General features: G+C 45.6%; 1 protein-coding gene across 1 annotated transcript in view; it reads left to right on the forward strand.

The window, feature by feature from the left end:
- LOC138822818 (chromodomain Y-like protein 2) overlaps positions 1 to 24,655 on the forward strand; it is a gene marked incomplete at its 3' end in the record, with an annotated part of 94,355 nt that overhangs the window by 38,923 nt on the left and 30,777 nt on the right. Inside the window, exon 2 of the mRNA XM_070015743.1 lies at positions 19,121 to 19,709. Within this exon, the coding sequence (XP_069871844.1) occupies positions 19,121 to 19,709 (589 nt within the window). The remainder of the gene's footprint in view (positions 1 to 19,120; positions 19,710 to 24,655) is intronic.

Consider the following 24,655-nt stretch of genomic DNA (forward strand, 5'->3'; position numbering starts at 1 on the left):
GGGAATTTTTAGTATAGAGTGGACCTACTCTGCCTGGATGGACTGTGCCTTGCACACTTGTAATTATTTGTTTACTTCCCGTATGTCTTTACCACATCTGGCTATCTTCTCCAAAGGCAGGTGCCTTTTAACTATCCACTTCCCCATTCTATGTGCCTAGCAAGTCTCAAGAATGCTTGCTATCTTCTATACAGTAGCACCAAACAAAGTATCTGGCTCAGTCTCCGGTTTGACACAGGGATTTTTCTGTTTGTGCCACATAAAGACATAAAGAAGCCTCCTCGGATGCTGCCTTGTGGAATGGCTCAGGTTCCTTCTGTCCTCATTGACATTCTTCCCCTGAGGTGATGGATATGTTTAGTGTGGTATTTGGATTGCCTTACTCCACTGCCACAAGTAAATCTAGCCCTACTGATGTCTTTGTAAGAAGGAGCTCATCAAAACAGTGAGTGGGGGGGAGAGAACTGGTGATGCTCAGTATCATCATAGAATGCACAAGGCAATTCAGTACTTAGGGTAGTAGTTCATAGAGGTAAAACTGGTGAGATTAAAGTTAGACAGTGAGTGTTTCATAGCCACCATATTCTATGATACTCTGTCTCTAGCCATTGATCTTCCATCTGTTTGGTCACCCATTTATCCACTCATCTGTCTAACCATCTACTCATCCATCCATCTATTCATCTAGTCCTCTGTCTATCAACACATCTATCCACCCACCTACCTATCCATCCATTCACCACCCACCCACCCACCCACCCACCCATCCATCCATCCATCCATCCATTTATCCATTCACTCAGTCTCCTACCCACCCATCCATCTAGTCATCCATTTACTCATCCATTCATCTGCCGTCTATCCACCTACTGATCCATCCACTCATCTATCCATCCATCATACAGTTATCTATCCAACCACTTACCTATCTATCCACTCATTCATCTATCCATCCGTCCAGTTATTACCAAACCACTCATCCATCTATCCACACAGCATCTATCCATCTACCCATCTATCCATCCACTTATCTTTTTTACCCATGAGTCCATCCATCTATCCACCTAGTCCTCTATCCATCTATCCACTCATTTGTCTACCCACTAATCCATCCATCTAGTTATCCACTCACTCATCTATCTACCCAGTCTATCCATCCACCCACTCATCCATCCACCCACACAGTCATCTATCCATCTACCCACTCTTCTGTCTATCCACTCACTCATCCACCCACCCACCCAAGCATCCATCCATGCATCCAGTTATCTGTCTACCCATTTTATCTATCATCTACTCATCCATCCACTCATTCATCTATCCAGTCATCCATCCATCCCATCATCTATCTATATACTCATCCATTTATGTAGTTACCCATCCACTCAGTCATCCAGTATATCAGAAGGTGTGGCAGTACTGGCATTGGTATAAGTAAAACTAGATAATACCCTGCTCTTGTAACTAGTGGGTGAGACTCATCCATCAGATAGTCCCATTAAGCTATCTGTAATTATGATGCAATAAGTGCTTTGAATGAAAAGGCATTTGTGAGGAAATCGTAGCTACAGAGGAGGCTCTTTTTTGTTGAAGTGCTATTTGAGCTGAGATGAGGAGGAGCTAACAGATACTGACTGAGTGGTTTCTGTGTGCTGGGCCCTGTTCTGATGATTTCACCTGCTTTATGTTTGTCAGCTCTTCATCCTTAGAAGAGGAAGAAGCAGCTGACATCATGAAGCAGGAATAATTTAATCCCCTCTCATGAGGAATGGAGCCAGAGCTATAGACCTCTACCCAAGGGCACCACAAGTCAGTGGCAGAGCTGGATTTTGAGCTCAAGATGTCTGGTATAGAATCCACTTTTTCCATCCAAGGGGTAGGTAAGAGCTAGTTAGAGGAAGAGAGATGAGGAATGAATGTCTCCCAGAGCACCTGGGCTTCTAAAGAGGGTTGAGAAAGAGGAGGAAGTGGCAGGGTGAGAGGATGGATGCCCAAACTGTGAAGGACCTTAAAGGCTAAGTTAAGATTTTAAAGTTTCTTTTGTGAGCAAAAGGGAGCCACTGAAGAGTTTTAATAGATTTTTAGTGGCAGTGTGAGAATGGAGAAAGGGAGGCCAGAGAGGGCAGGATTGCCGTTTGGAGGCCGTGGAAGAGGCCAGTGTCTAGGCCAGTGGCAATAGAGCACAATAAATGTCCTTAAATGTCTAGAAGGCAATTCAGGAGGTGGGATTGTAGGTCTTGGATATGGGCGGTGAGCATTAGAAGTCTCAGATCTCTGTCAAAATAACTACTTCCCCAGTTGGATGGCTGAATTGGGGTGTTGGGTAGTGGCAGTCATCCAAAGCTTTCAGTCACTGCTAATTGTGGTGAGGTCTTAACTTGGGGCTCATCAGGATTCCTGTATCCTCTTTTGTACTCTGTGGTCCTTCTTTCTTCACAGTCTGAGCCAGACATGTTTCTTCGCTCTTCACCCTCTGATCTCTGCAGGCTTAGTTTCATAGACACATGGCTTGGACTGAAGCCCTGGTTATGTTTGTGCACCCCAGGCACCACAAGGCAGTTACACTTGGTAGATTTCATCTCAGTTGCTCCCCCAGGTAAGTAAGACTCATCTTCTCATTTCCACGGACTTAACTGCTCCTTTGGGGTCTATGGATGCTTCAACTTGGTGATTCTGTCTCTGGATGAGTGGCTTCCCAGCTCTTGGCATGGCTACCTCCTGCTTGCCAGAATGGATTGGAACACCACATTGATTCTGTTCTATGAAATCTGCATAAAAAACTACAAAGCTTGATGCTTCCATTTGATCTGTGAAAATGGAATTTTTTATCCAGATGTAATGATGGCTTATTTGGGTGCTAATGGATTTCACTGCGAAGCCCTAGGTGAGCCTTAGGAGTTAGCTGGGTTGACTATGGAATGAAGTGGTATTTCTGCTCAGGGTTTGCAGGTTGGCATCGTTGTAAAAGTGTGCTGGGGTTCGACAGACTGGACCTGTTGCAAAAGCAGAAAGAGTAGGATAGATGATTTATTTCATTGAAATGGCCAGAACTTGTGGCAAATCGGAGGAAGTCTAATCTAATACATGAGATACAGGAACTGGTGTTGGTCACAAGCCAGGTGTGCAGCAACCTCTTGATCTATTTTTATTATTAAGCTAGCATTCTTTAGAACAACAGGCATGTTGTTATTCTTTTAAACCTTCAGCCTTCAGTGCAGCCATTCCAGAACTTGTCCATTTTGGAGAGAAAAAGGAGGCCTGGCCAGGGAAAAGGAATCTGCTGAGGTTTATACAGCAAGTAGCTTGAGTCAAACCCCAGGGCTGTCAGGAGGTTTTGCCTTCCCACTCTGATATCTAGAGGACAAGAAACCTTTTCATCTTGGGAAAAGCCAGCTCTTTTATTGGCTTGAGATGTTGATAAGAGCAGGACTTCCTCTGAATCATTCCAGTAGACCCATCTTTGCCCTTTCCCAGGTGTGCATGCGTCTGTGCCCGCCTACCTCCTGCCCCAGTGTGAGTTGTCACTGTCTTCTGACACAGTGCTTCATGATCTGAGCTTTGCATTTATCACAGCTCCACTGATAGGTTCCCCCTGCCCTCCCATGGGAACATCCACTTCCTGTTGGCCATTGGCTTTGTCCAGAAGGTTGTCTTCCTGTTGGCGTCACTTTGAGACCAGCGCTCTCACCTAGTTTGCCTCCCATTACCACTGTCAGAGTGCTGGCATTGTCCAGTTTGCCAGTCATTTAACCACACCTTGACTTTCCGAGGCTTGTGGTGTGTTGAGTCCTGTGTATTTGCCTGTTGCAGAGAGGAATTGTTTCCGTATTTACAGCAAGCAGCTTTAGAGACAGACTGAAGATAACCAGCTGCGGTGCAGGATTCAGATATGCACTGTAACAAAAATAGGTATTCATGAAACTAAAATTTGAAATTACTTCCTTCACATCTCAAAATGAATAGTGTGCTGGGCATGTGATACGTGGTGCAAAACTATTTCTGATTTTTAGCAAAACCAAAAATTAGCATATTCAAAATTCTTCTTTGGTGACTTGGCTCTTTACAGAATTTAGAACACCACAGTTATGAATGTGTGTGTGTGTGTGTGTGTGTGTGTGTGTGTGTGTGTGTGTGTGTGTGTGTGTGTGTGTGTGTGTGTGTGTGAAATGCAGGCACATGTACCTATGGGACGTGGTTGAGATGGTTAGAGCTTTCTGCCTTTACCTGTTGTTTCTAGTGGACAAATCATCCACAAGCAAATGCCAAAGCTCAATTATTCCCTAATATATCAATCATGTTGGAACAAATTTGTGTTTTCAAAACAAGTTAATGGTGGGTACTGACTGTACTTTTCTGTTTTTATTTCCTCTTGTTTGATTGGTGCCTTACACTTCTGTTCAACTTGCAGTTAGGAGCTATGTTGCCAGAAGTATGTTTTTATCTTTATATTTAAAACAGGAATGTGGATAGGTAATTGCCTCATTTTGCTTTATAATAAGCATTTTTTTGTATTTTAAAATATTTTCATAAGAATTGCATCTACATTATTTTATAATATTCCTTCACTGCCAGATTCCTGCATGCTCTGTCTTCATACTTTGGAACTGAGAACAAAACAAATTGAACCACAAAATGAGCTTGTAATACTTTTCACTTATAAGTTATAAAAACTCTATGCCTTTTTTTATTTGCTTATTCATCTTAAAGGGAAATCTGACTACCAGGTAATATTTATTGATTGCTTGTTGGGTATCTTTGTACCCAACAAGGCTCTGGGCAGTGGTGAGTGTCATGTTGAGTTTTCCCTTTGATGAAGATACTGAGTCTTGTCCTTATAATGGGATGATGTTGGTACCTTTACAAGGGAGTGGTAGGGCTGTAGCAAAATAAAGGAGATGGCCGCTCCAGTGCCTGTTGGACACGTGTAAAGCTTCTTTCTTTCTTTCTATCCTAATCCTTATTCTTCCCATTAGCTGAATATTTTCTACATCCTACGCCTCCATGGGGTGGAAGGGAGTGAAGAGCACCATCTTTACCCCAGCCCTGAGAATTTGATCCTCTGGGCTCTTCTGTTGGTATAAAAGCATCCTGTCTTGCTTTCTGGATAACCACACGGTGATCTAGTGTTAAGAGAATTGAAGGCTCTCATTGAAATTTGCCCAGTAAATATTGATGAAATATTCTTCTCATTTATGACAGCCCTTCAAAGTGCCAGCCCTTGACCTGTGAAGGGTCCAGGTAAGCTGAGCCCCAGAGCTCTCTGGGGCTGTCTCTGCTTGCTGGATCTAGCCATTTATTTGCAAACAGAAACTTTTCTTGTAAACACCAAGTCTGATAAAAATTAGGAAGAGGTCATGCCTTCAGCATTGGGTCTGCGCACTCAGAATGACTCCATCTCCTGTCTTGATACAATTAGGATGTCTGGAGTTGGGGTGAGCCAACTGGAAGAGGCCTCATCTTCTGGGCCATTTGAGGCTGCTACCTTGCTTTGGGCATCTAGAGTCATATATCTACAATGTTCATTTCAGCACCAGTCACAACAGCAGGCAGAACCTCTGTGGCTATCTCCAGTCTGGCTGAATGGAGTTAGAATGGGGATTTGCTCTGCCTGTCCCCTGGTCCAGTATGACTTCCTGCCATGCCTCCATCAAATCACAGGACCTCCCAGAACCCAGATGAAATCCCTGCTATACTTCATGCAGGGAGACAAGCTGGTAAATGTGCTTTGTCTGGGACTCTTGGCCAGGTCGTCCAGGAGCCAGATCTTCTAACACCTGCCTTTGACTCCCAAGTGGTGGCTTGTAGAACAGGAAGACTGCCTCTCCAGTCCCGTTTCTCCTTCATTGCTCCTTTCTTCCTTTTGTCATTCTGGGTGCCCCCTCACCTCACCTCATTCTCACTATTTTCCTTACAACACAGTGCATTTTCCGTACTCTTGCTCATTACTTATGTGTAGAAGGAGGGATGTTCCCCTCTGGGGTTGCTTCTAGCATCTAGGTGGCTAATTCATTGTTGGTGAATTGTTACCAGGTTCAGTGGTGAATTCTTTCTAAGTGCCATCTCATTTGATCCTGCAATATGCAAAGCCATGGTCATTATTCCTTCTCCAGATGGGAGAACTGGGGCTCAGAGAGACCCAGATGGATGATTATAGTCCTGTTTGTCTCACTAGAGTAGAGTCTAGATCCAGGTTCAGGTTGTCTCGTTTCTAAGCTGCACTCGCTAACACCAGCCTTGAGTAGGGGTAGATCTAGCCTTGCTTTCTTGGTTTGGAGCTCTTGATCTTTTGTGAGAGTAATTCTTTTGATGTTCTTGGGGGAGTTGATAGACTTGCAGCCAAGAGGAAAGTGTTGGACATACTTGGTTTTGCAGGATTTTTGATAGACTTGATGTAGGCTCTTCAACAGTGGTTTGAGTTTATATCTTTTCCCAAGGGAAAGATACAGAGTGGAGAAGACTGACTCTCCTCACTGGATGCCAAGTTTTGTGAGAACTTAGACCATGTCTGTAGTATAAGATCATATCCCTGTAATGCCCCCACAGGATTGAGCATACAGTAGATGCTCAGTATGCTCGACTTTCCCATGATACCTCTGCATCTACCACAGTCCCTAGCATGTGATATGCACTGTTTGTTGAATGAGTAAATGAATGAATGAGTCTTGTCTTTTGTGTTCTGCAACAGCAGCTGTGGCTGCCTAGAGTGGGAAGTTGAAAATAATAATTGTAAAATGTATTGTAAATTCTGTAAATTCCATGCTGAGTGTTTGGGGGCAACATGGGCTGGTGGGCGGATGTTATATTGACTAGTAACCTCGTCCTGGGTGAGAAAAAGGTGAGGAGGAAAAGAAGGGGGTTGGAGAGTATCTGGAAGACAATTAACTCTAATCCTATTCCCTGGAGATACCATTCCTGTTAGCATGCTGGCCTCTGTGTGTGTGTGTGTGTGTGTGTGTGTGTGTGTGTGTGTGTGTGTGTGTGTGTGTGTGTGTGTGTGTGTGTGTGTGTGTGTGTGTGTTCATTTGTTCTACGTAGTAAATACAATTTTACAAATAAAGTCTTCAATTTTTCCTAGGGTGTGCATATTTAATGTGATTGAAATACAAATTCAATAATACAATTTCAATGGTAATATCATAGATACACCTTGATTCAACTTGGTTGCTTAAGACAAGAGCAGGTGATCATCCCTCAGGATTCTGCAGGGGCCTGGGTGGTTCCTCAGTTTGTTTGGTCTGGTCTTACCCTTGCAGCTAGGATGGAAGACCAAGTGGCCCTAGCCAAGTTCCTAGCATGAGATGCTGGTAGCTGGCTGTGGTGTTTCTTATCCTCTCAACTTCCAATGTGCTAGGCTGGTATGTGGTCAGGACAGCAAACCCAGGAGATGGGAGCAGAAGCCACGGGGCCGCTTAAGGCCCGGTCTTTGAAGTTGCAGAGTCACTTCTGTATTCTGTTGCTTAAAGCAAGTCACAGGGGCAGCCTGGATCCTGCGATTGCGAAATACAGTCCACCCCTGATGGCAGGAGAGATGAGGAGGAATTGGTAGGGGGTTGTGGACACTCATGATTCATTGGCGCTGTGGATTCCCTGAGAAAATGGGAAACACAGTTTTTTTTATTTAGTATTTCAGCACTTTCCCGCATTATTAAAACCTGTTTGTTGATCTAATACTTGGAGCATGCATATTTCATTTTAGCCTGTTGGTGAACAATGTCGCATTTAATCTATTTCCATGGAAACCTACAGTAAACATGCACGGTGCTTTGCCAGTTTTTTTTTTTTTTTTGAAGAGATATTACTCCCTTACTGAGTTAGAGACATGTTAAGGCCCTTGCTACTTAGTGTGAAAATCTTCCACAGAAAGTTGATCACTACGAAACAGTGAGTCAGGAGTGCCTTTCCCATCCCTTGCCAGCGCTCCACACTGCTGATTTTCAAAACACCTTTAAATGGGCAAAATCAGAACCTTATTAGTGAATTTATATTCACATTCCTCGTCATAGTTGTGATAAAGTGTTCTCTATATTAGATAACCATTTGTGTGTTTCATTTGTAAACAGCTTAATCATTTATGTATTTATCTCTAATGGTATTACTGAGATCTTCATATCTTTTTTCCTTTTTAATTTACACTGTTAGAGTATTTTAAAAAGCAGATTATTTTTCCTTTTAAGCTTTTGCTTGGTTGTTAAGTCATTTGAGGAGGGGAGAATTAAGCTGTCTTTCCTAAATGGTAGAGAACCAGTTCCTGTTGGTTAAAATCACCGCAGAAGTTGTATGTGTATGTTGGAGGTTACACATATATCTTGGTTCTTTCTAAAGTTTTATGCACTGATTTTAACATCCATTTGTAGGTCATTTCTGTAGCAGTTATTACCACAGTAATCTAATAATGAGTTGTCTGTTTCTCATTATTATTAACAATTTTCTGAACTTCAAATGGTTGTAGGAGGGGGTTAGAGTTGTTTTTTGTTTTTGTTTTTTGTTTGTTTGCTTTTTTTCCCCCTCCGGTCATGGGGCCTGAACTCTGGGCCTGGGTGCTGTCCCTCAGCTCTTCAGCTCAAGGCGAGCGCTCTACCACTTGAGCCACAGCGCTTTTTCTGCTTATGTGGTGCTGAGGAATCGAACCCAGGGCCTCATGCGTGTGAGGCAAGCACTCTACCACTGAGCCACTTCCCAGCCCCACGGGGGTCAGAGTTTAACATGCCCATCTGCGTTTCCTTTGCTCCTGGATGTCTCACCTTCCGTCTTTCTCTCCCATCCCACCTTCTCATTTCCCTCTCCTTTTATCCCAAATGTACATTTCGTATTCCGGCTGTATGCGTCCCTTCTTTTCTTTTCCATCCTTCTACTCCCCCTTACCTGCCCTCCCCACCACATTTTCTGTAATTTTTTCCCCTTTATTATTTGAGATTATTCTGAAAGGAATATGGGTCTCTTCTTTCCCTTTGCTTATTTCTCCCAGGGTCAACAAACTTGATCTGTAATGGGATAATAAATCCCTTTGATTCTGCAGGCAATAGAGATTTTGTCACACTCTACCCTGGAAGTTGAGGATAGATATTGCATAAAGGAAAAGGATGGTCTTGGGTAGATTCTATTAAAACTGTTTCCAAACATAGGCATCGGGCCGACGTCAGCCCCTAATTTGCCAAGCACTGATGAATTCGTTCATTAATTTTATGTTACATAGACCCCTGGGTATTTATTTATTTTGAGGCTTCAGTGCAGCACTGTCATTGTTTTGTTATTGAAATGATCCCAGCTTTGACCCCTGGCAGCTCCTTCGTCTGGCTCCTGTGCCATCCGTATCCTCTCACTGTGGGTTTGTTCATTTGTTTTCTTAGGAGATGTTTTACTTGTTAGCACTGCAAGACCATTTGGCTTCATCTCGTGGATGAGCTATATCCTGTCAGTTCTAAAATCCAATACTTCTCTAGGGATTCTTGTTCCTTTCATTGGAGAATGGTGTTTAGAAACCAAGTTCTACATGTGAGGTGTGTTCATTGCTACTGAGGGAGGCATTCTTTTTGTGGTCTTCTCAGAGGACAGGTGGAGGAGATACTGGTGTGTACACTAACCGATGGTTTATATAGCTGTACTTCTGTATTTATAGGTATGTGTCTGTGCATGCATGGTTAAAATCAGCCAGTTCATACCACTTCTGTGACTCAAATCTTATCCTGGCATTCATTCTAGTCTTCCCTTTAGTTTCTTTACAACTTCTTCATCTTCTTTGAGATCCTGACTCCTCTTGCCAACAATTGGCTTATTGGCTCAAACAATCTATATGTAAGGTCATGTCTTTATTTTTCATACCTCTGTGAAGAACTAATTTACCAACTATAGTGCAGTATTTTTACATAGTTTTATTTATCTGTGGCCTCTGTTGTATCCACTTTAAACATATTTTTTTCCCTTAAGTAAGAGAATGCCTTTTCCCCCATCGCTTCCCTCGGATTGTGTCCACCTTGGTGATACAGTAAAAGTCAGTTGTCACTGGCAGCATCCCATCCTGGGGGTCCCCAGCATCCTGCCTGATATTTTAAAAAATGCATACAGAGAAGGTTAAGTGTTTGTGGTCTGTAGCTCTGTGGGTTTTGTGGATCCACCTCTGCGGTGCCACACACGGCAGCTTTGTCACCAAAAAGTTCCCTTATGCAGTCACTTTGTCATCATTCCCTCCTCTGCTGGCTCCACTCATCTAAGTCATAAAACATAGAGCCTTTGGGTCTGTCTTTTTTTCCTTGGCAAATGAACTTGAGATTCACTCAGCTGCCTTGCAAGTCAGTGTTTCCCCCCTTTTCTTTCTGAGTAGTGATCCAGTGTTATATGGGTGGACTTCGGTTTGTTTATCTGTGAGCTTGTTGGAAGATATCTTTGCTATTTCCTCTCTTGAACAGTTCTGAGCAAAGCAAGCACGAGAATTCACTTGTGGATTTTGTTTTGAGTAAATATTGTACCTGTTCTTATTTCTGCTTTCATAATTTTATTCTTTTTGGCTCTTATTCTCAAATACTCTTTCATTTTTAAGATACCTCTTGCAGTATAGGTCTTATTTCCATCCTCTTGATTGATTTGAAATGTTTATTTTTGTTTCTATACGTTTCATCTGTGTTTTCCACACAATTTTATTAAGGCATTATTTACCTGCACACCAACCTCACAGACTGTTAAGTGTAAAGTTGATTTTTCACAGATGTCTATGGAGACCACAGTGGTCAAATTATGGCGCATTTCTGCCTCCTGGAAAGCTTATTTGTGGCTTTTGTAGTCATTCTCCTTTCTAGCCCCGCACCAGCATCCTGCAGCCACTGATCTTTGATCTTGTGGATATGCTTTGCCTGCAAGGTGCTTTCCTAGGTCGGGCCTCTTTCTTTCAGCTGATGTTTGTGCAGTTTGCTCGAAGTAGATGTTTATCCATTGTCCTTTCTGTCAACAAGCAGCAGATCGTTGCCTGATTATACTGTAATTTATTTAGCTGCACAAATATTTTATTTCTCTGGTTTCTGGCTACTGTGAATAAAAATGCTATGCTCATTTGTATCATTTTTGTATCATTTGTGCCAATGCTAGGACTTGAACTCAGCACCTCACACTTTACCACTTGAGCCACAGCTCTACTTATGACTTTTTGCTAATTAATTGGAGATAAGATGGACTTTTCCTGCTTGAGCTGGCTTTGAACCATGATCCCCATATCTCAATCTTCTATGCAGATAGGATTATATGCATGAGCCACCAGCACCTGCCTAAGAAACTGTTTTTTTAAAAAAATAATATATATATTTTTTCTCATATTTTTGCTTTCTGTTTTCACATTTAAAGTAAATAATCCTTTGAGAACCACTTTGAATCTGCTTCTGATTTTATCATACTCAGTAATGATTTAGGATTAACTGTAGATATTCAGTTGGTCTTATTGTTTAGTGTTAATCCTCACATGTAACCTCCCTGCACTTTCTTAAGTATGAAGTTCAAAGACAGGTTGAAAAATCAGTTTTTGAAATACCCGTTTGAGTCAGTATTTTTAATACTTGGTCTTCTAAGACATGAGATGTCTTCCTTCTTCTCAAACGAGGGACCACAGAATCACTTGAACAAATGTAGAATTCTTGAATTAGAAATATTTATTTCCTCCTCACATATTATGGCATATAATAGTCTCTAAAATTGATCTGATTCTTGTTCTTATCATTTTGGATGGCTCCTGATAGTCGTACATTTGTTATTTTGGAATAAAGATGCTTGTGCCCAGCCTGAAAGTTGACATTTTTTTCAGCCTCTCTTTCTGCCATCACTGAGATATTTTCTTGACCTGCAAACTGAGAATATGAGAGATTTTTTTCTGTTATGTCTTTGGTTAGTATTTCTGTTCCATTTTGATTTTTTTCCCTCTGTTGGACTTACATTGGTTGGATCTGTGTAACCTCTCCCAGATATCTATTCTTACTTTCTTCACTATTTTCTTTAAAATGTGTGGCCTTTTCTCTGCCTTCCTGGAGAACTTTTGTGTATGTAGTCTACATCACTGATTTGATTTCTGCATATTGATTCTATCCTTTCCTGGTTCCAATGGGAATTTTCTTCTTTTGCTTGTAGTTTCCTTTTGGTTTCTTTATGTGCTTTCTTATGTAATGAATCTTCTTTCATTTCAGTTTCCTTTTGAACCTGTTGGTTTCACTTCATCATTTTCCCCTTTTAAATACAGAGGCCATATTTTCTATTATCTTGGAAGACATACCACAGTACTATTAAAAAATGTATAGGCCCTGATCAGAGCAAGGCTCCTCTATCTGTGAGATGTCTCAGCTGTGGTCTGGGCATCTGTCTTAGTCACCTTCATCATGTTGCCCGTGTCTATTGGTTGGACCTCACATTGAGGCTAGTTTGATTGACCTGGTCCTGAGACAGATATCTTGGCCAGGGAGCCATTTCCTTGGGATGGCTCTCCAGGCATGAGCAAGAGAAGCCATTGTGCCTCCTATGTTCCTTTGACCAGATCACTAGAAGCAAGCGCTTCTAGTAACCTCAACAGCTCATGGCAAGTTGCTTCTAGAATGTTCTCTATCTTCTTCCTTCTTGAAGTCTATATATACCAAGTTTAATGATGGGGTTCCTGAATCCTTCTACCCACAAAGGAGTTGTTCTGTGAAGCTAAAGGATTCACAAGGCATGGTCCTCATGGATGTGGGGTTTGTGGTTTGGCATCAGGAATGAACTATGTGTCTGCCACATAGCATGGCCACACTGATGCATATATGTGCAGGCTGTAGGGGAGAATGAAGGAAGGAGTGACATTGACCAAGAGACATTAAAAAAGCCTCACAAACTAAAACAAGGTATGTTGCTCAACACCACAGCACCACATTTTCTTGCTCTTTCCTGCCAGAGACTAAGATACAGACCAACAATGCATTTTCTCAGGCCAGCCTCATCAGCTGCAGAGCTGTTCTGTGTTTTTGGGCAACCCTGGTCCACAGCAACTATACTGTATCCAGTGCCCCTGTGTGATGGGAAGCTGGGGTAAGGACTGTGATAGTGACTAGGGAGGAGGCACACACTGCATGCATTGTGTCCACAGGAGACTCGAGCTTGGGAAGTTAGTCCTGAATGATACAAAAGTGCCACAAGTATTCATTGACCCTGCAAGGTATTGAGAGAAGACCACTGTAGACCTCATCAAGTTGAGCCCATTTGATATGGTGTAGCCATTGAAAGTGTGGGGTTCGGAGCCCAGGTGATTGGCACTCTGATTATTTCTCAGAGGTGGGGCCCTGGACAAGGTCCATATCCTCTGAAAGAAGGATCATGCTTATAATCCTAGCTACTTAGAAGGCTGAGATGGGGAGGATCATGGCTCAAGGCTACCTGGGACAGACAGATTAGCAAAGGCCCGTCTCAGTTCATAGCCAAGTGCGGTAGAATGTGTTTCATCCCAAGGCTAGCCTGAGCAGAGAAGTTCATGAAACTCCCTCTCAGAAGAAGCTAGGTGTGGCACAGCACACGTGCCAGGCTAGCTCTGGGGAGAGGTGAAAAATAGGAGTATCATGGTTTAGGTGTGTACCTGAGAAGGAATGAGACCCTGCCTCAGAAATGACCAGTGCAGGAAAAGCATTTAAGACATGATGCATGGCTCAGTGATAGAGTGACTGCCTAGTGAATAATAATGCCCTGAGTTCCAATACCAGTACTGCCAAGAAGGAGAAAATTATGTTCTCACTTTGAAGATTCACTGAGCTAATAGATAGGGATTGTGAACGTCCGTGGCTGGCTCTTGGCGAGTGTTACAGCGAGGTCGGATATTGCGGTTGCTATTTTGTTAGCCTGGCAATGGAAGGTTGAGGAGCTAGATGGCCTTGGATGGTGTCTCACTGCTTCAGCTTCCCTCCGTTTCTGAGCGTCCAGTTTGGCCTCCACTGACTTGTTCTGCTCCGAGGAGCCTCCTTGTCCGGCTCCTTTGAGGCCCTTCCTCTCACCTGTGCTTCTCTTGGCACTCCGCTCTCTTCCCACAGTCCTTTCTGCAGAATATGTTGTGCCTACTCTTTTCACGGCTGTCCCCCACTGGACCACGGGTGCCCTGATGGTCTGTGGGGTTCAAATCTTGGTTAACTACACCGACTGACTCTGTGGAGGGAAGCTACCTACCTTCTTGATGTCTTCATGTCCTATCTGCCCTCTAGAAATCTCAACATCCTTATTCATCCAGTGGTAAGAATTTACACCCAGGTGAAATACTGGGGGCAAAATGAAACCTGACACCTTGTAAGTGATTATCAGAGTTCCTAGAACATGTACCAATCCAGGTGACTGTCATCATTATTATCCTTAATAACACAGCCATCCGTGGGTCCCTGTGGCACAGGTAATAATTGCATCAGAGCTTCCCTGCCTCCCCTCCCCCCTTGCTGTGGAATAGTCTCAAGGCTGGGATCACAAAGAGTAACGGTTAATTAATGATTTAGTTGAACTCCAAGGAATAGTTCTGAGTCTCAGACTGCTCATCTTTGAAGAAAAGAAGCTGGTGGAGGTATAAGCATGCTTGATTTCCTTAGCATCATTCATATACTTTAGCACGTGTAAGTCCAAGAGAAGGGGTCTAATTTGCACTGCTACTGCACATGACCTGTGTGGTGGAGAGGCTGATGAGTCGGGGTCAGAGCTGCCAGGACTGGTGCACATTGCTGAGTTGCCAGCAGGCATGTGCAGTTAGGACACTGAGGAGAATGCTGGGGAGCTTTAGGAGGAGAGAGGACTCCCTATATGAGGAATATTGCGGCATAAGCAAGGTCAGGTTCTAGGTGACTCGGATCTTCATTACCAACAGAGCAAACTGGCATTCAGATGATGTCTGAGACCCGGTGAGAAGAGAGGGAGCAGTGGGAGGTAAAGGAGGGTCTCCACAGCTTCCCTCCTTTTTCTCTGTGGACATTTTGGACTTTGGCAAGAAGCAATTCTTTTTCTGAACCTGAGAATAACACTCACTTGTTTGTTTAAACGCTGCATTAGATGAGATATATAGAAACATTCCCGTCCACTGTTCTGTGTGTAAGAGAGCAACCCCTTTGTTTCCATAGAGTGCTTTGGAGTGCTCCACATTACCATCTCTTCAGTTCTTCTAACAACTGTGTTGGTGGTAGTTGTTACTATAAACTCCTGTTTTTACAGCTGGGGATGCTAAGGTCCAGAGAGGTTGACTAGTGGCTCCTGGTCTTAGGGATAGAAAGTGGCAGAGCCAACAGATTTTCCTTCCAAAGATCAGGCTATCAGAGATGGTCCTGTTAGTAGTATTTATAGTCAAGTGTCCAGTGGCTTTGTGGATGAGATCAGAGGTGAAAGCAGTTATTTTTTTAAGTCCCCCATAAAGCAACTTGTGACTCTGTGATTGAAACCTCAAGTAACATGGACGGAGTGAAGTGAAGTTCTTCCTCTGTGTGACCCCCGCATCCTTGCTACCCCACCAGGCTTCTGGAGCAGCCCCGATCTGCATAGCTGCCTTTCAGACTTAGAAAGGCTCCGTGGAGTGGTTGGTCTCTTTTGCTTCTTTCCAGGGAAGAGCTGGTTGTCCTAAGACGTCTGGTGGCAGCATGGGGAGACATTGTGTCTGCAGATACCACCAAGGTTTGGGTCCTAGGAGGCTGTGTGAGATGAAGTGACCTTTGGAGTTGCATATGAAAATGCATGTTTGTATATTCTCCACAGCTGCCCTGTGAAGCCGCCGTGCTACTTCCTCCTTGCTGTATGAGTCATCCGAGGCCCACAGTGGTTTAGAAACTTGCTTAGGAACATGAGATAAGGCTTGACGGTATTTAAACTAGATGATCTTGCTCCAAAGCCTGTGTTATTGAATATACTATGCTCATTTTTTCCCCTAAGTTCATTTTGTTAAGTGACTGACATCTGTCCATCCACTCATCCATTTAGAGACCAGCTCTCCATCCTTTCATCTACCACCTACCTGTTCATGTGTCTCACCATCCACTTCTCTTTCTGTTATCGATCTGTTCATCCATCTACCTATCCATCCTCTGATTTCGCTGTTCATCATTCAGTGATCAGTCCATCCTTAATCCAGCCATCCACTCACTGTCCATCTTTTCATCAGCCTCCCCTCCCCTCTGCATTCATTATGTTGGCTATCTGTCTAACATGCTCCTTTGCTTCATTTGATATCCTCTCATCTGAGAGCCAAGCATTTTCTGCCTTCCCTTCCCTTACTCTCTCTTCCTTTCCCTCCCTTCTTCTCTCTTCCTTCTCTCCCTCCTTCTCGCCCTCTCCTTTTTGGAGAGCTCAGGGCCTTGCGCTTGCTAGCCAGGTGCTTTACCACTTGGATCACTCTTTTGTTGGTTATTTCAAGATAGGTTCTTTCTGTATGCCTGGGCTTCTCTAGGCTGAGATCCATTTATGTATGCTTCTTTATGTCATTGGCATAACAGGTGTGTGACTCTGTGGCCAAGCATTATGTTCCCCTGTAGCTGGGATGAAGACATGTATCACATTGCTAGCCTTTGGGTAAGATGAAGACTCAGAACTTTTTACTAGTGCTGGCTTTGAACTGCAATCCTTTAGATTTCCACCTTCCAAGTAGCTAAGATTATGGGCTTCAACCACCATGCCCATCAGATTGTGTGTTTTCTAAACCTGAAAACCTCCTGAATACACATTCCCTTGTTCTCAAGGACTTGTGTGGGCTTTTGCCATTCTGATTCCGCGCCCTTGGGAGTGATGCTGTTCTAGGCTGGGTTGGGCTGCTTTGTCACCTTCCTCCCTCTGCAGGCATGCGGAAGGTCTCTCCCTACAAAGGCCTCAAAATGAAGCAAAGCTACAAGCCCATCCACAACTCCTCTGGGCTTTCTGAAGAGCATTGACAAATATTTCACCAGTGTTCCTTGACCTATAGATTGGAAGTTGGATGAGTTGGGCATGAGTTTACTTTTTTACAAACTAGTATAGAGTTTGTGTGGCATATCTGTAAATTATGCAGTAAATTTCAAACAGATGTCCACAGAGCATTTTATAAGGAAAGAAATTTTAATTGGCCTGTTTAAATGGAGATAAATCAATTATGGAAACAATTAAAATTGTCTATGAGAGGCAGTATTGGGAAGAGGAAACATGGCTTAGCTATTTCCATATTTATTAAGTGCAAGGCAATAAAAACTGTTTAATTATTTTGCATAGCCTCTGTTGTGCATAAACCAGTGAGAGACAATCCCTCTTTACAAAAATTCAAACATGTAAACAGAGGCCACTAATGAACCCTGCCTGAATTTCAGTTTAACTTCACCCACTTTACTCTTCCCATATTTCTTCATATGTTTCCACGTTGTAGTCTTGACTTAATTACATCACAATTCCATTCCATACAATTACATGTGCACTCAAATATAATATACTTTTGAATATAATCATTTACGCTTTTTATTGAAACAGCATCTTTGGGGTAGAACACTGGGAATTTTCACTGTGTGTTTTTTTTTTGGGGGGGGGTCCAGTCATGGGGCCTGAACTCTGGGCCTGGGTGCTGTCCCTCAGCTCTTCAGCTCAAGGCTAGCGCTCTATCACTTGAGCCACAGTGCCACTTCCGGCTTTTTTCTTTTGGCTTATGTGGTGCTAAGGAATCGAACCCAGGGCCTCATGCATGTAAGGCAAGCGCTCTACCACTGAGCCACCTTCCCAGCCCCATCACTGTGTTTTTTTTTAAATATTAAAAAAAACCTCAAATCTGAATTGTCTGATACCCTTTGCTTAGTTCATCTGCCATTTGCATGAGGACTACTTTTGTTACTTTGAAGACACAGAGACCGTAGCACTTGGCTTGAAACTAGGAGGTAGGTTCAGATCCCACCCTGACATCATCCTGGCCATTTGTTGGAGTCCCCTTCACATTTGGTTTCTTCATCTAAAATTGTGGTGTACCCCATAGGGCTCTGCTAGCCACATGGTGGGCTCCCCCAAAATGTTCTATCTCTTGGCCTTCTAAGTGTGCTCCTATGGTGCACCAGGTTTCCTGCTTGGCTTTGTTCATTATAATCTTTTCTGGTTGAGCTGAAAGAATTGTGCTGCTGAGACAGTGACCTTGTGGTTAAGACTGGTGCCTGATGACAAAATCCCAGCATCCGAACAGAGCACCGAGAAGTCCTCTGAGCTACACTAGTGCATTGCTCTTGCAGAAATGAATGTGTGGTACTTCTGTACATTGTGTGTGTGTGTGTGTGTGTGTGTGTGTGTGTGTGTGTGGTACTTCTGTACATTTTGTGTGTGTGTGTGGTACTTCTGTACATTGTGTGTGTGTGTGTGTGTGGTACTTCTGTACATTTTGTGTGTGTGTGTGGTACTTCTGTACATTGTGTGTGTGTGTGTGTGTGTGAGGTACTTCTGTACGTTTTGTATGTGTGGGGGGGTACTTCTGTACATTTTTTTGTGTGTGTGGTACTTCTGTACAGTGTGTGTGTGTGGTACTTCTGTACATTTTGTGTGTGTGTGGGAACTTCTGTACATTTTTTTGTGTGTGGGTACTTCTGTACATTGTGTGTGTGTGCGCATGTGCTCTCATGTGTGCACGCATGTGCACACATGGCACACACAGAGTAGGAGAGTAGGACTGGTGTGAGCATGGTCCTTGTGTAGCTCTGCCCTTCCCACCTGTGGGGCTTGGTTGAGTTCCTTCATCTCTCAGAACCCTAGTTCTCTCTTGGTAAAGTGGGGAAGTACTACCTCACTGGGTTGTTTTCAGGAGCATTTAAGATGGGCTGCAATTAGGATAATGTAGCGTAGTGCTGTGTATAGTATTGCTCAGAATGGAAAACCCACTCTGAATTGGTCTTTGGAAAAAAAAATAAGCCAATTTTGCTGCTATGCAAAGAATGAGTCTCTTGAGAAAGCAAGCCTGCAGTGTGATTTCAGATGCGAGCAAGCATGGCTGGACACATGGCGGCCCCTGGCAGGGGATAGCGGCCGGGCACCGTGGGACGTGACCACCTAGCCGTATGCCTTTGATTTCATTGAGTGATGTCCCTGATGTTCCTGGCAGTGCCAGCTGTCCGAGGCCAGGTTCCGTGTCCTTGCTGCCCAGGACTGACTTTCTCTTTCCTCTCTGTGTCTGACGTTTTCCACCCAGGTTGAAAGGATTGTGGACAAGAGGAAGAACAAGAAAGGGAAGTGGGAGTACCTTATCCGATGGAAGGGCTACGGGAGCACGGAGGACACGTGGGAGCCGGAGCACCACCTCCTGCACTGTGAGGAGTTCATCGACGAGTTCAACGGGCTGCACGTGTCGAAGGACAAGCGGGTCAAGTCAGGGAAGCAGCCGGGCACCTCCAAGCTGCTGCGGGACTCCCGGGGCCCCGCTGTGGAGAAACTTCCCCACAGGTCTTCAGAGCCCGCCAAGAGCAAAGGGACTTCCCACAAGCGAAAGCGCATCAATCCTCTGTCCAAGCCCAAGAAGGGGCATTCAGGCAAGCCCCCCGCAGGTGGCGACAGGGCAGCTAAGACAGTGTCTTACAGGACTACACCCAGCGGCCTGCAGATCATGCCCCTGAAGAAGGCCCAGAACGGCTTGGAAAACGGGGACGCTGGCTCTGAGAAGGATGAGAGTCATTTTGGAAACGAGTCCCACCAGCCGGACTTGGATTTGAATGACCACGACGGAGAGCAGGAGGCCGGCGACAGTGACGGGACCCACTCGGCGCTGGTGGAGAATGGGCTTGGTTGGTGTTTTTCTTTTCCCTTGGGTTTGGTTTTGGTCAGGTGGGTGGGTGGCCTGCAGTCTAGGGAACGGGGAGGATGCTCTCTTCCTGACTCCTAGCTTTCCAGTCATGTTCCCTCTGTTCATCCCCCTTGTCCAGGGCTGTGGGTCTTATTTCCAAATTAGGCCCCGGCTGCTATAACAAAATCTGGAGGCTTGGTAATCTATCAGCAATAGAAATTGGTTTCCCACAGTTCTGGTGGCTGGAAGTTCAAGGTCAAGGTGCCAGCAGTGTCAGTGCCTGGTGGGGGCTGCTCTTCAGAGGGGCATCATGGAACTGTCCTGACATGGTACAGGGTGGGTGTGGGGTGGGAGGCGTGGCCCTTTTCAGGCCGCTAACTCCTCTGGAGCTGAGCCCTCCACCTCTTGATGCTTCTGCATTGGGGGTGAGGTTTCAACCTGGGAATTTCTGGGGAAGGGAGTGTGGGACACTGGTATCCAGACTGTAGCAGGTGCACAGTGTCATCCTGACACCATCCCAGGCTAATTCCCTGAGTTTGCACTCTCTTGCTCCATCCTGGAAGCAACACAGCTTGTGTACACCATGTTCCATCCTGGAATTCCACCCTCCTGCTGAGTCTGTACAGGCAAAGCTAAGGAAAGAGGAGGCAATGGCCCAGGTAATTTGAGCTCCCACACCTGCCGTTTCCTCAGCAGGTAGATTGCTCTGGAACTGAGTCCTAGGGGGCCCTGTGTCTTCCTGGGGAGCTGTCTGTGCCAAGGGATTGGTGTGTGTTCCCTTGTTTCTCAGACACCAACGTGTCTACCAGCGTGTACGTTGTCCTCTTCGCAGATAGCCTTGATCCTTGGCAGGTGGGGGATCCTGTGTGGGCATGGACAACCCATGCCAGGGAGAGCAGGGCCATCTGGCACCTGCAAGAATGCTGAGATGTAAGAGGAGTGATGTGAGAGTGTTGATGGAACTTTGGGGTTCACTGGGGTGAGCTCGCCATTTAAAGGACTCTTACTGGGGGGCTGGGAGCCCTCACTTGGAGGTTCTTTCTTCTCCAGAGTGGAGATTCACCCAAATAGGATTCATTTAGCCATCTCTGCCCCAGCGTGACTCACATTTCCGTCTGGAGATCCCTGGTGCTGGTGGGACTGTGCCTTCTATATATGTAAAAGCTGTTAGTTTTGAACGTGCAGCTCCTGGGGAGAAGTGGGCTGGGTACTGGAGGCTTGGCACAAGCGCCCATGTTTGCTGCTCCTGTAACAGCTGCCGCAGTCACCGGCTCCCTATGGCAGGCAGGGTGACAAGCGGCTCCAGGTGTCTGGGGCTCTGGCTGTGGGTATGGGGAGTAAGCCCAGCACCCTTGGCTGTTGGCACCCTCTGCCCTGCTCAGAACACAGCTGCCCCCAAGGAGGCAGACGTGCAAGGGAGGGTGGTTTTCTGATACTACTAGACCCTGGTGTGAAAGAGGTGGCGTCCCTCATCCTGAATTGCTTTCTAAAGAAGTGCTAACTCTTTGCTGTCTGTCTTTGGCTCTCATTGAGGCCAACCTGGTCTTGGCCTGCTGTCAGGCAGGTTACCTCACAACCGGGAGAAGCAGGTGAGGGCCACGGTTGTCTTGTCAGCTCCACTATGCTTATCTGGACGTCTCCCCCTTCTCATCTCTCTGGTGCTTCCAGTGTGCACAGCTGGGATGGGCAGGAGGAAGTGCCTGCCTCTCTCTGCTTTGCTCTGAGAGGGCCTTACTGCTTCATAGCGTGCCGTAATGGTGCCCATGAGGTCCACGTGGCTAAGCCAGTGCTTCCTGCACTGCATGCGTGTCAGATCAGCCGAAGACGGCGAGAGCTCATCACGTCTGTGCGCCAAGCATGGGGTGGGGCCCCAAGGGTGAGTTGACAGACCCAGGGCCACTCTGCTGCATTTTGACGCATGCTCGAAGGTAGCCTGAAGTAGCAATTAAATTTCACATTAGGCATCTGTGCACTTTGGATTCAATACTAATCTTTTTATCCAGCACTTCCTGGATTACTGCTGGAAGTAGAGTGGTAAAAGACAGGTAAGGGCTTTTCCTTCGGAAACTTACAGTCTACTTTCTGGTGAGTTAGAGCGGTTGCATCTAGCTCCGTGCTGAGAAAGTGTGTGGGGCTGATCACACATGTGTTACAGACAGGCGGTGCCACTGTTCCACCCACATGAATGTCCCAGCCACCGTCAGCTCTGCACATTCTAGCTAGATGGAGCTTTTTATTCAGGTATGCAGGTGACCTGAGGAAGGAAATGGCTGGAAATTATTGCCAGAGATAGCAAGGGCAATGGCCAAGAGAGTTGTTCTAGGTTCTTGAACAGACAAACTCAAGAGAGAAGAGGCTCTGTTGGAGGAGGGCAGCCCTGGTGAGGGAGTAGCCAGGCCTGGGGTGGAGCCCTGATGTCCTCCTCCTACCCGCTCCCCTATTCTGTCTCCTGTGGTTCAATTCCCAGCACCCACTGCTGTGCCTGCAGACTTGCCATACCAATCACAGGCTTCCCTTTCCCTGGCAGAAAGGGACGGGCTCTCCCAGGTGCCGCATACCAATGTGCTTTCCATGGTTTTCACTTCCTTGGGTGAATGAAAGGTCTGCATATGGAGTAGCGACCCGTGTGCTGCTGACTTCCCCAGGTTCTGTTGTGGGAAGACCTGCTAAATCGGGGCTCCGGCGGGTAGTGTTTTGGTTGCAGATTGTTTCCCCCAGCCATGTTTATGAGGTGTATGCCGTGCTCGTGTTGCTCTCAATTCTGATTTTTCTCAGGTCATGACAAATAGCTTTGTGGTTCAGATACCATCTGCCTCAGTACCCCTTAGGGAGCTTGTTAAAACTCACTCCACCCTGATCAAATGGCGGGGCCTCAGGTGGGGGGGCAGGGTCTGCATCTTACCTGTCAACGGAATTCTGAGAGTGGGTGTACACAGGTTGTGAGCAATCAGTCCTGGGTCCCTTGGAGGAGAGGAGGGCCGGAGTGATTGCTTGGATTTTAAGCCTGTATGTAGGAATGTGGACTTCCCAAGTTTTAAAACCTGACGATTTCTGTACCCTTTCCTGAACCCACCCTCTCTCTTTTTACCTAAAGCAGAGTTTTCACCTGAATGGAGAGGCAGTTGGGCTAGTTCGTTCCTCCCATTCTGTCTGGAGCTGCTGGTCATTCTCTTGTTTAGAGGTGCACAGAGCCGCATGTCCATTGACCTGAGGGGACATCGCTCCCTATGCCTCACCCTTCCCCTCTAGCCCAAGAAGGACACGCAGATGCCTGCTGCTCTCCAAAGCCTATGGCCCACGTCCACGTTGCTTTAAGTTTTGAGGGTCCTTTCCTAGTCTGAAGACTGTCCTCCGTCTCCCAACTCTTTTAATCTCAGACGTCGCTTGAGTCTATGTTTTCCCCATTATTCCTGCTGTTGAATGCGGCATCCCACAGATTCTGGCAACCTTTGCTGTCTTCTGTCTTTGGATCTTTTAAGATCATCATAGCCTTTGCTTCTAAGAATATTTGTTTATCGCATCTTACTCTTTCAAGGTGATTATCATTTTTCCTTTATTGGTCAAAAGCAGGAACCGTGTTTGGAAAACAGGGTACGGTGGCATATGCCGGCACTCAGGAGGCTAAAGCAGGGTTGTGAGTTTGAGGCCAGCCTGAGTTACAAAGCTGTTTCATAGAGGAGCACTTTAGTGCTGGTGCCAGTGGAGGAGTGCCCTGTCACTCTCCAGCCTCAGTTTCTCAGAGGTGGAGCCAGAAGTAGGTCTGAAGAGTGGGTAAGAATGCACATGTGCATTTCCATCAAGTTATCTGCTTCTTCTCTCTCCCCACCATGCTTAAGACCATCATCCTGGATTAATGAGCGCTAGGATGGCAAGATGGCTATGTAGGGGCTCCTGCATGCTGGTTGTTACAGGGAGAGAGGTAAAGTGTGTCTGTACTCTGGATCTTAAAGTTTGCTTCTAGAAAACTTGGAGAATAGAATGTTTGTGAATTGAAGTTTTGGAGGATAGGAACTTACCCTGAGGTACAGCCTTGAGGTTTGCAAAGTAGCACCAGCAATCATGCAGTTCTAATCAGCAGTACTCTCTGTATGACAGAAGTGGAGGGTGAAGTTACATGAGGGCTCAGGTTGGGGCCAGCAGAGAGACCCAGGCAGGGTGCTCCAGCTCTGGCTGCTGAACTGCTCAACTTGCTTCCAGACAGTAAAAAGCAATCCCAAAGCTCTGATTGTTCAGACGTGGGACAGGAGTGCTGCTGGGACCCGCTTCTGCTTCCCAGCCCCCCTTGCTTCCTGTCCGACCGACATGATGTAAGCCTACAGGACGAGCTCTCCACGGTTCAGTTTGAAAACTTGGATATAATGGTCCGTTTCCTAGAATATTAAAATTTAACTAAATCGAATGTGACATTAGAAATTTCACAGAAGGATCCTGAAAGAAAGAACACAAGGTCTATGTGATTTTATAGGCGCTTTGGAACATTCTAGAGCAGGTAATCTAGGCCCATGGTACACATCATCCCTGCTGGTCCAGATGATTGCAGAAAGCAGAGAAAGAGAGCACGTGGAGTCCAGGAAATCCTAGACTTCAAAGCAGGCAGAGAGAGGAGGAGGAAGACAGTTCATAGGACAGCCTCACTCAGGTGCTGGACAGTTCTGAAGAGCCCAGCCCACGGACGCTTTCCCAACGCTTGACCCTTCCAGGAGCTTCTCACTCTGGCCCTCTCGAAGTTGGTTCCATCGCATGACTGAAGAGCTACGGCTGTTTCTAGAGGCTTCCAGCTTAATCTGGAAGAGCCTTTTCAGGGACAGCTATCTCAGGACAGCCCTGAGCGTCCTGGGACAGGGTCCCAACCCATGAGTCCAGGCCAGCGTCCACGTGATGCCTCTTGCCAACCCAGGCGTCCGTTTCCCCAGCACAACGTTCTCTTCACGGGTGCGGAGCCCCAGC

Source organism: Dipodomys merriami, unplaced genomic scaffold (assembly GCF_024711535.1).
Source record: "Dipodomys merriami isolate MVZ:Mamm:240054 unplaced genomic scaffold, mDipMer1.0.p SCAF_116, whole genome shotgun sequence".
NCBI classification, from domain to species: Eukaryota; Metazoa; Chordata; class Mammalia; order Rodentia; family Heteromyidae; genus Dipodomys; species Dipodomys merriami.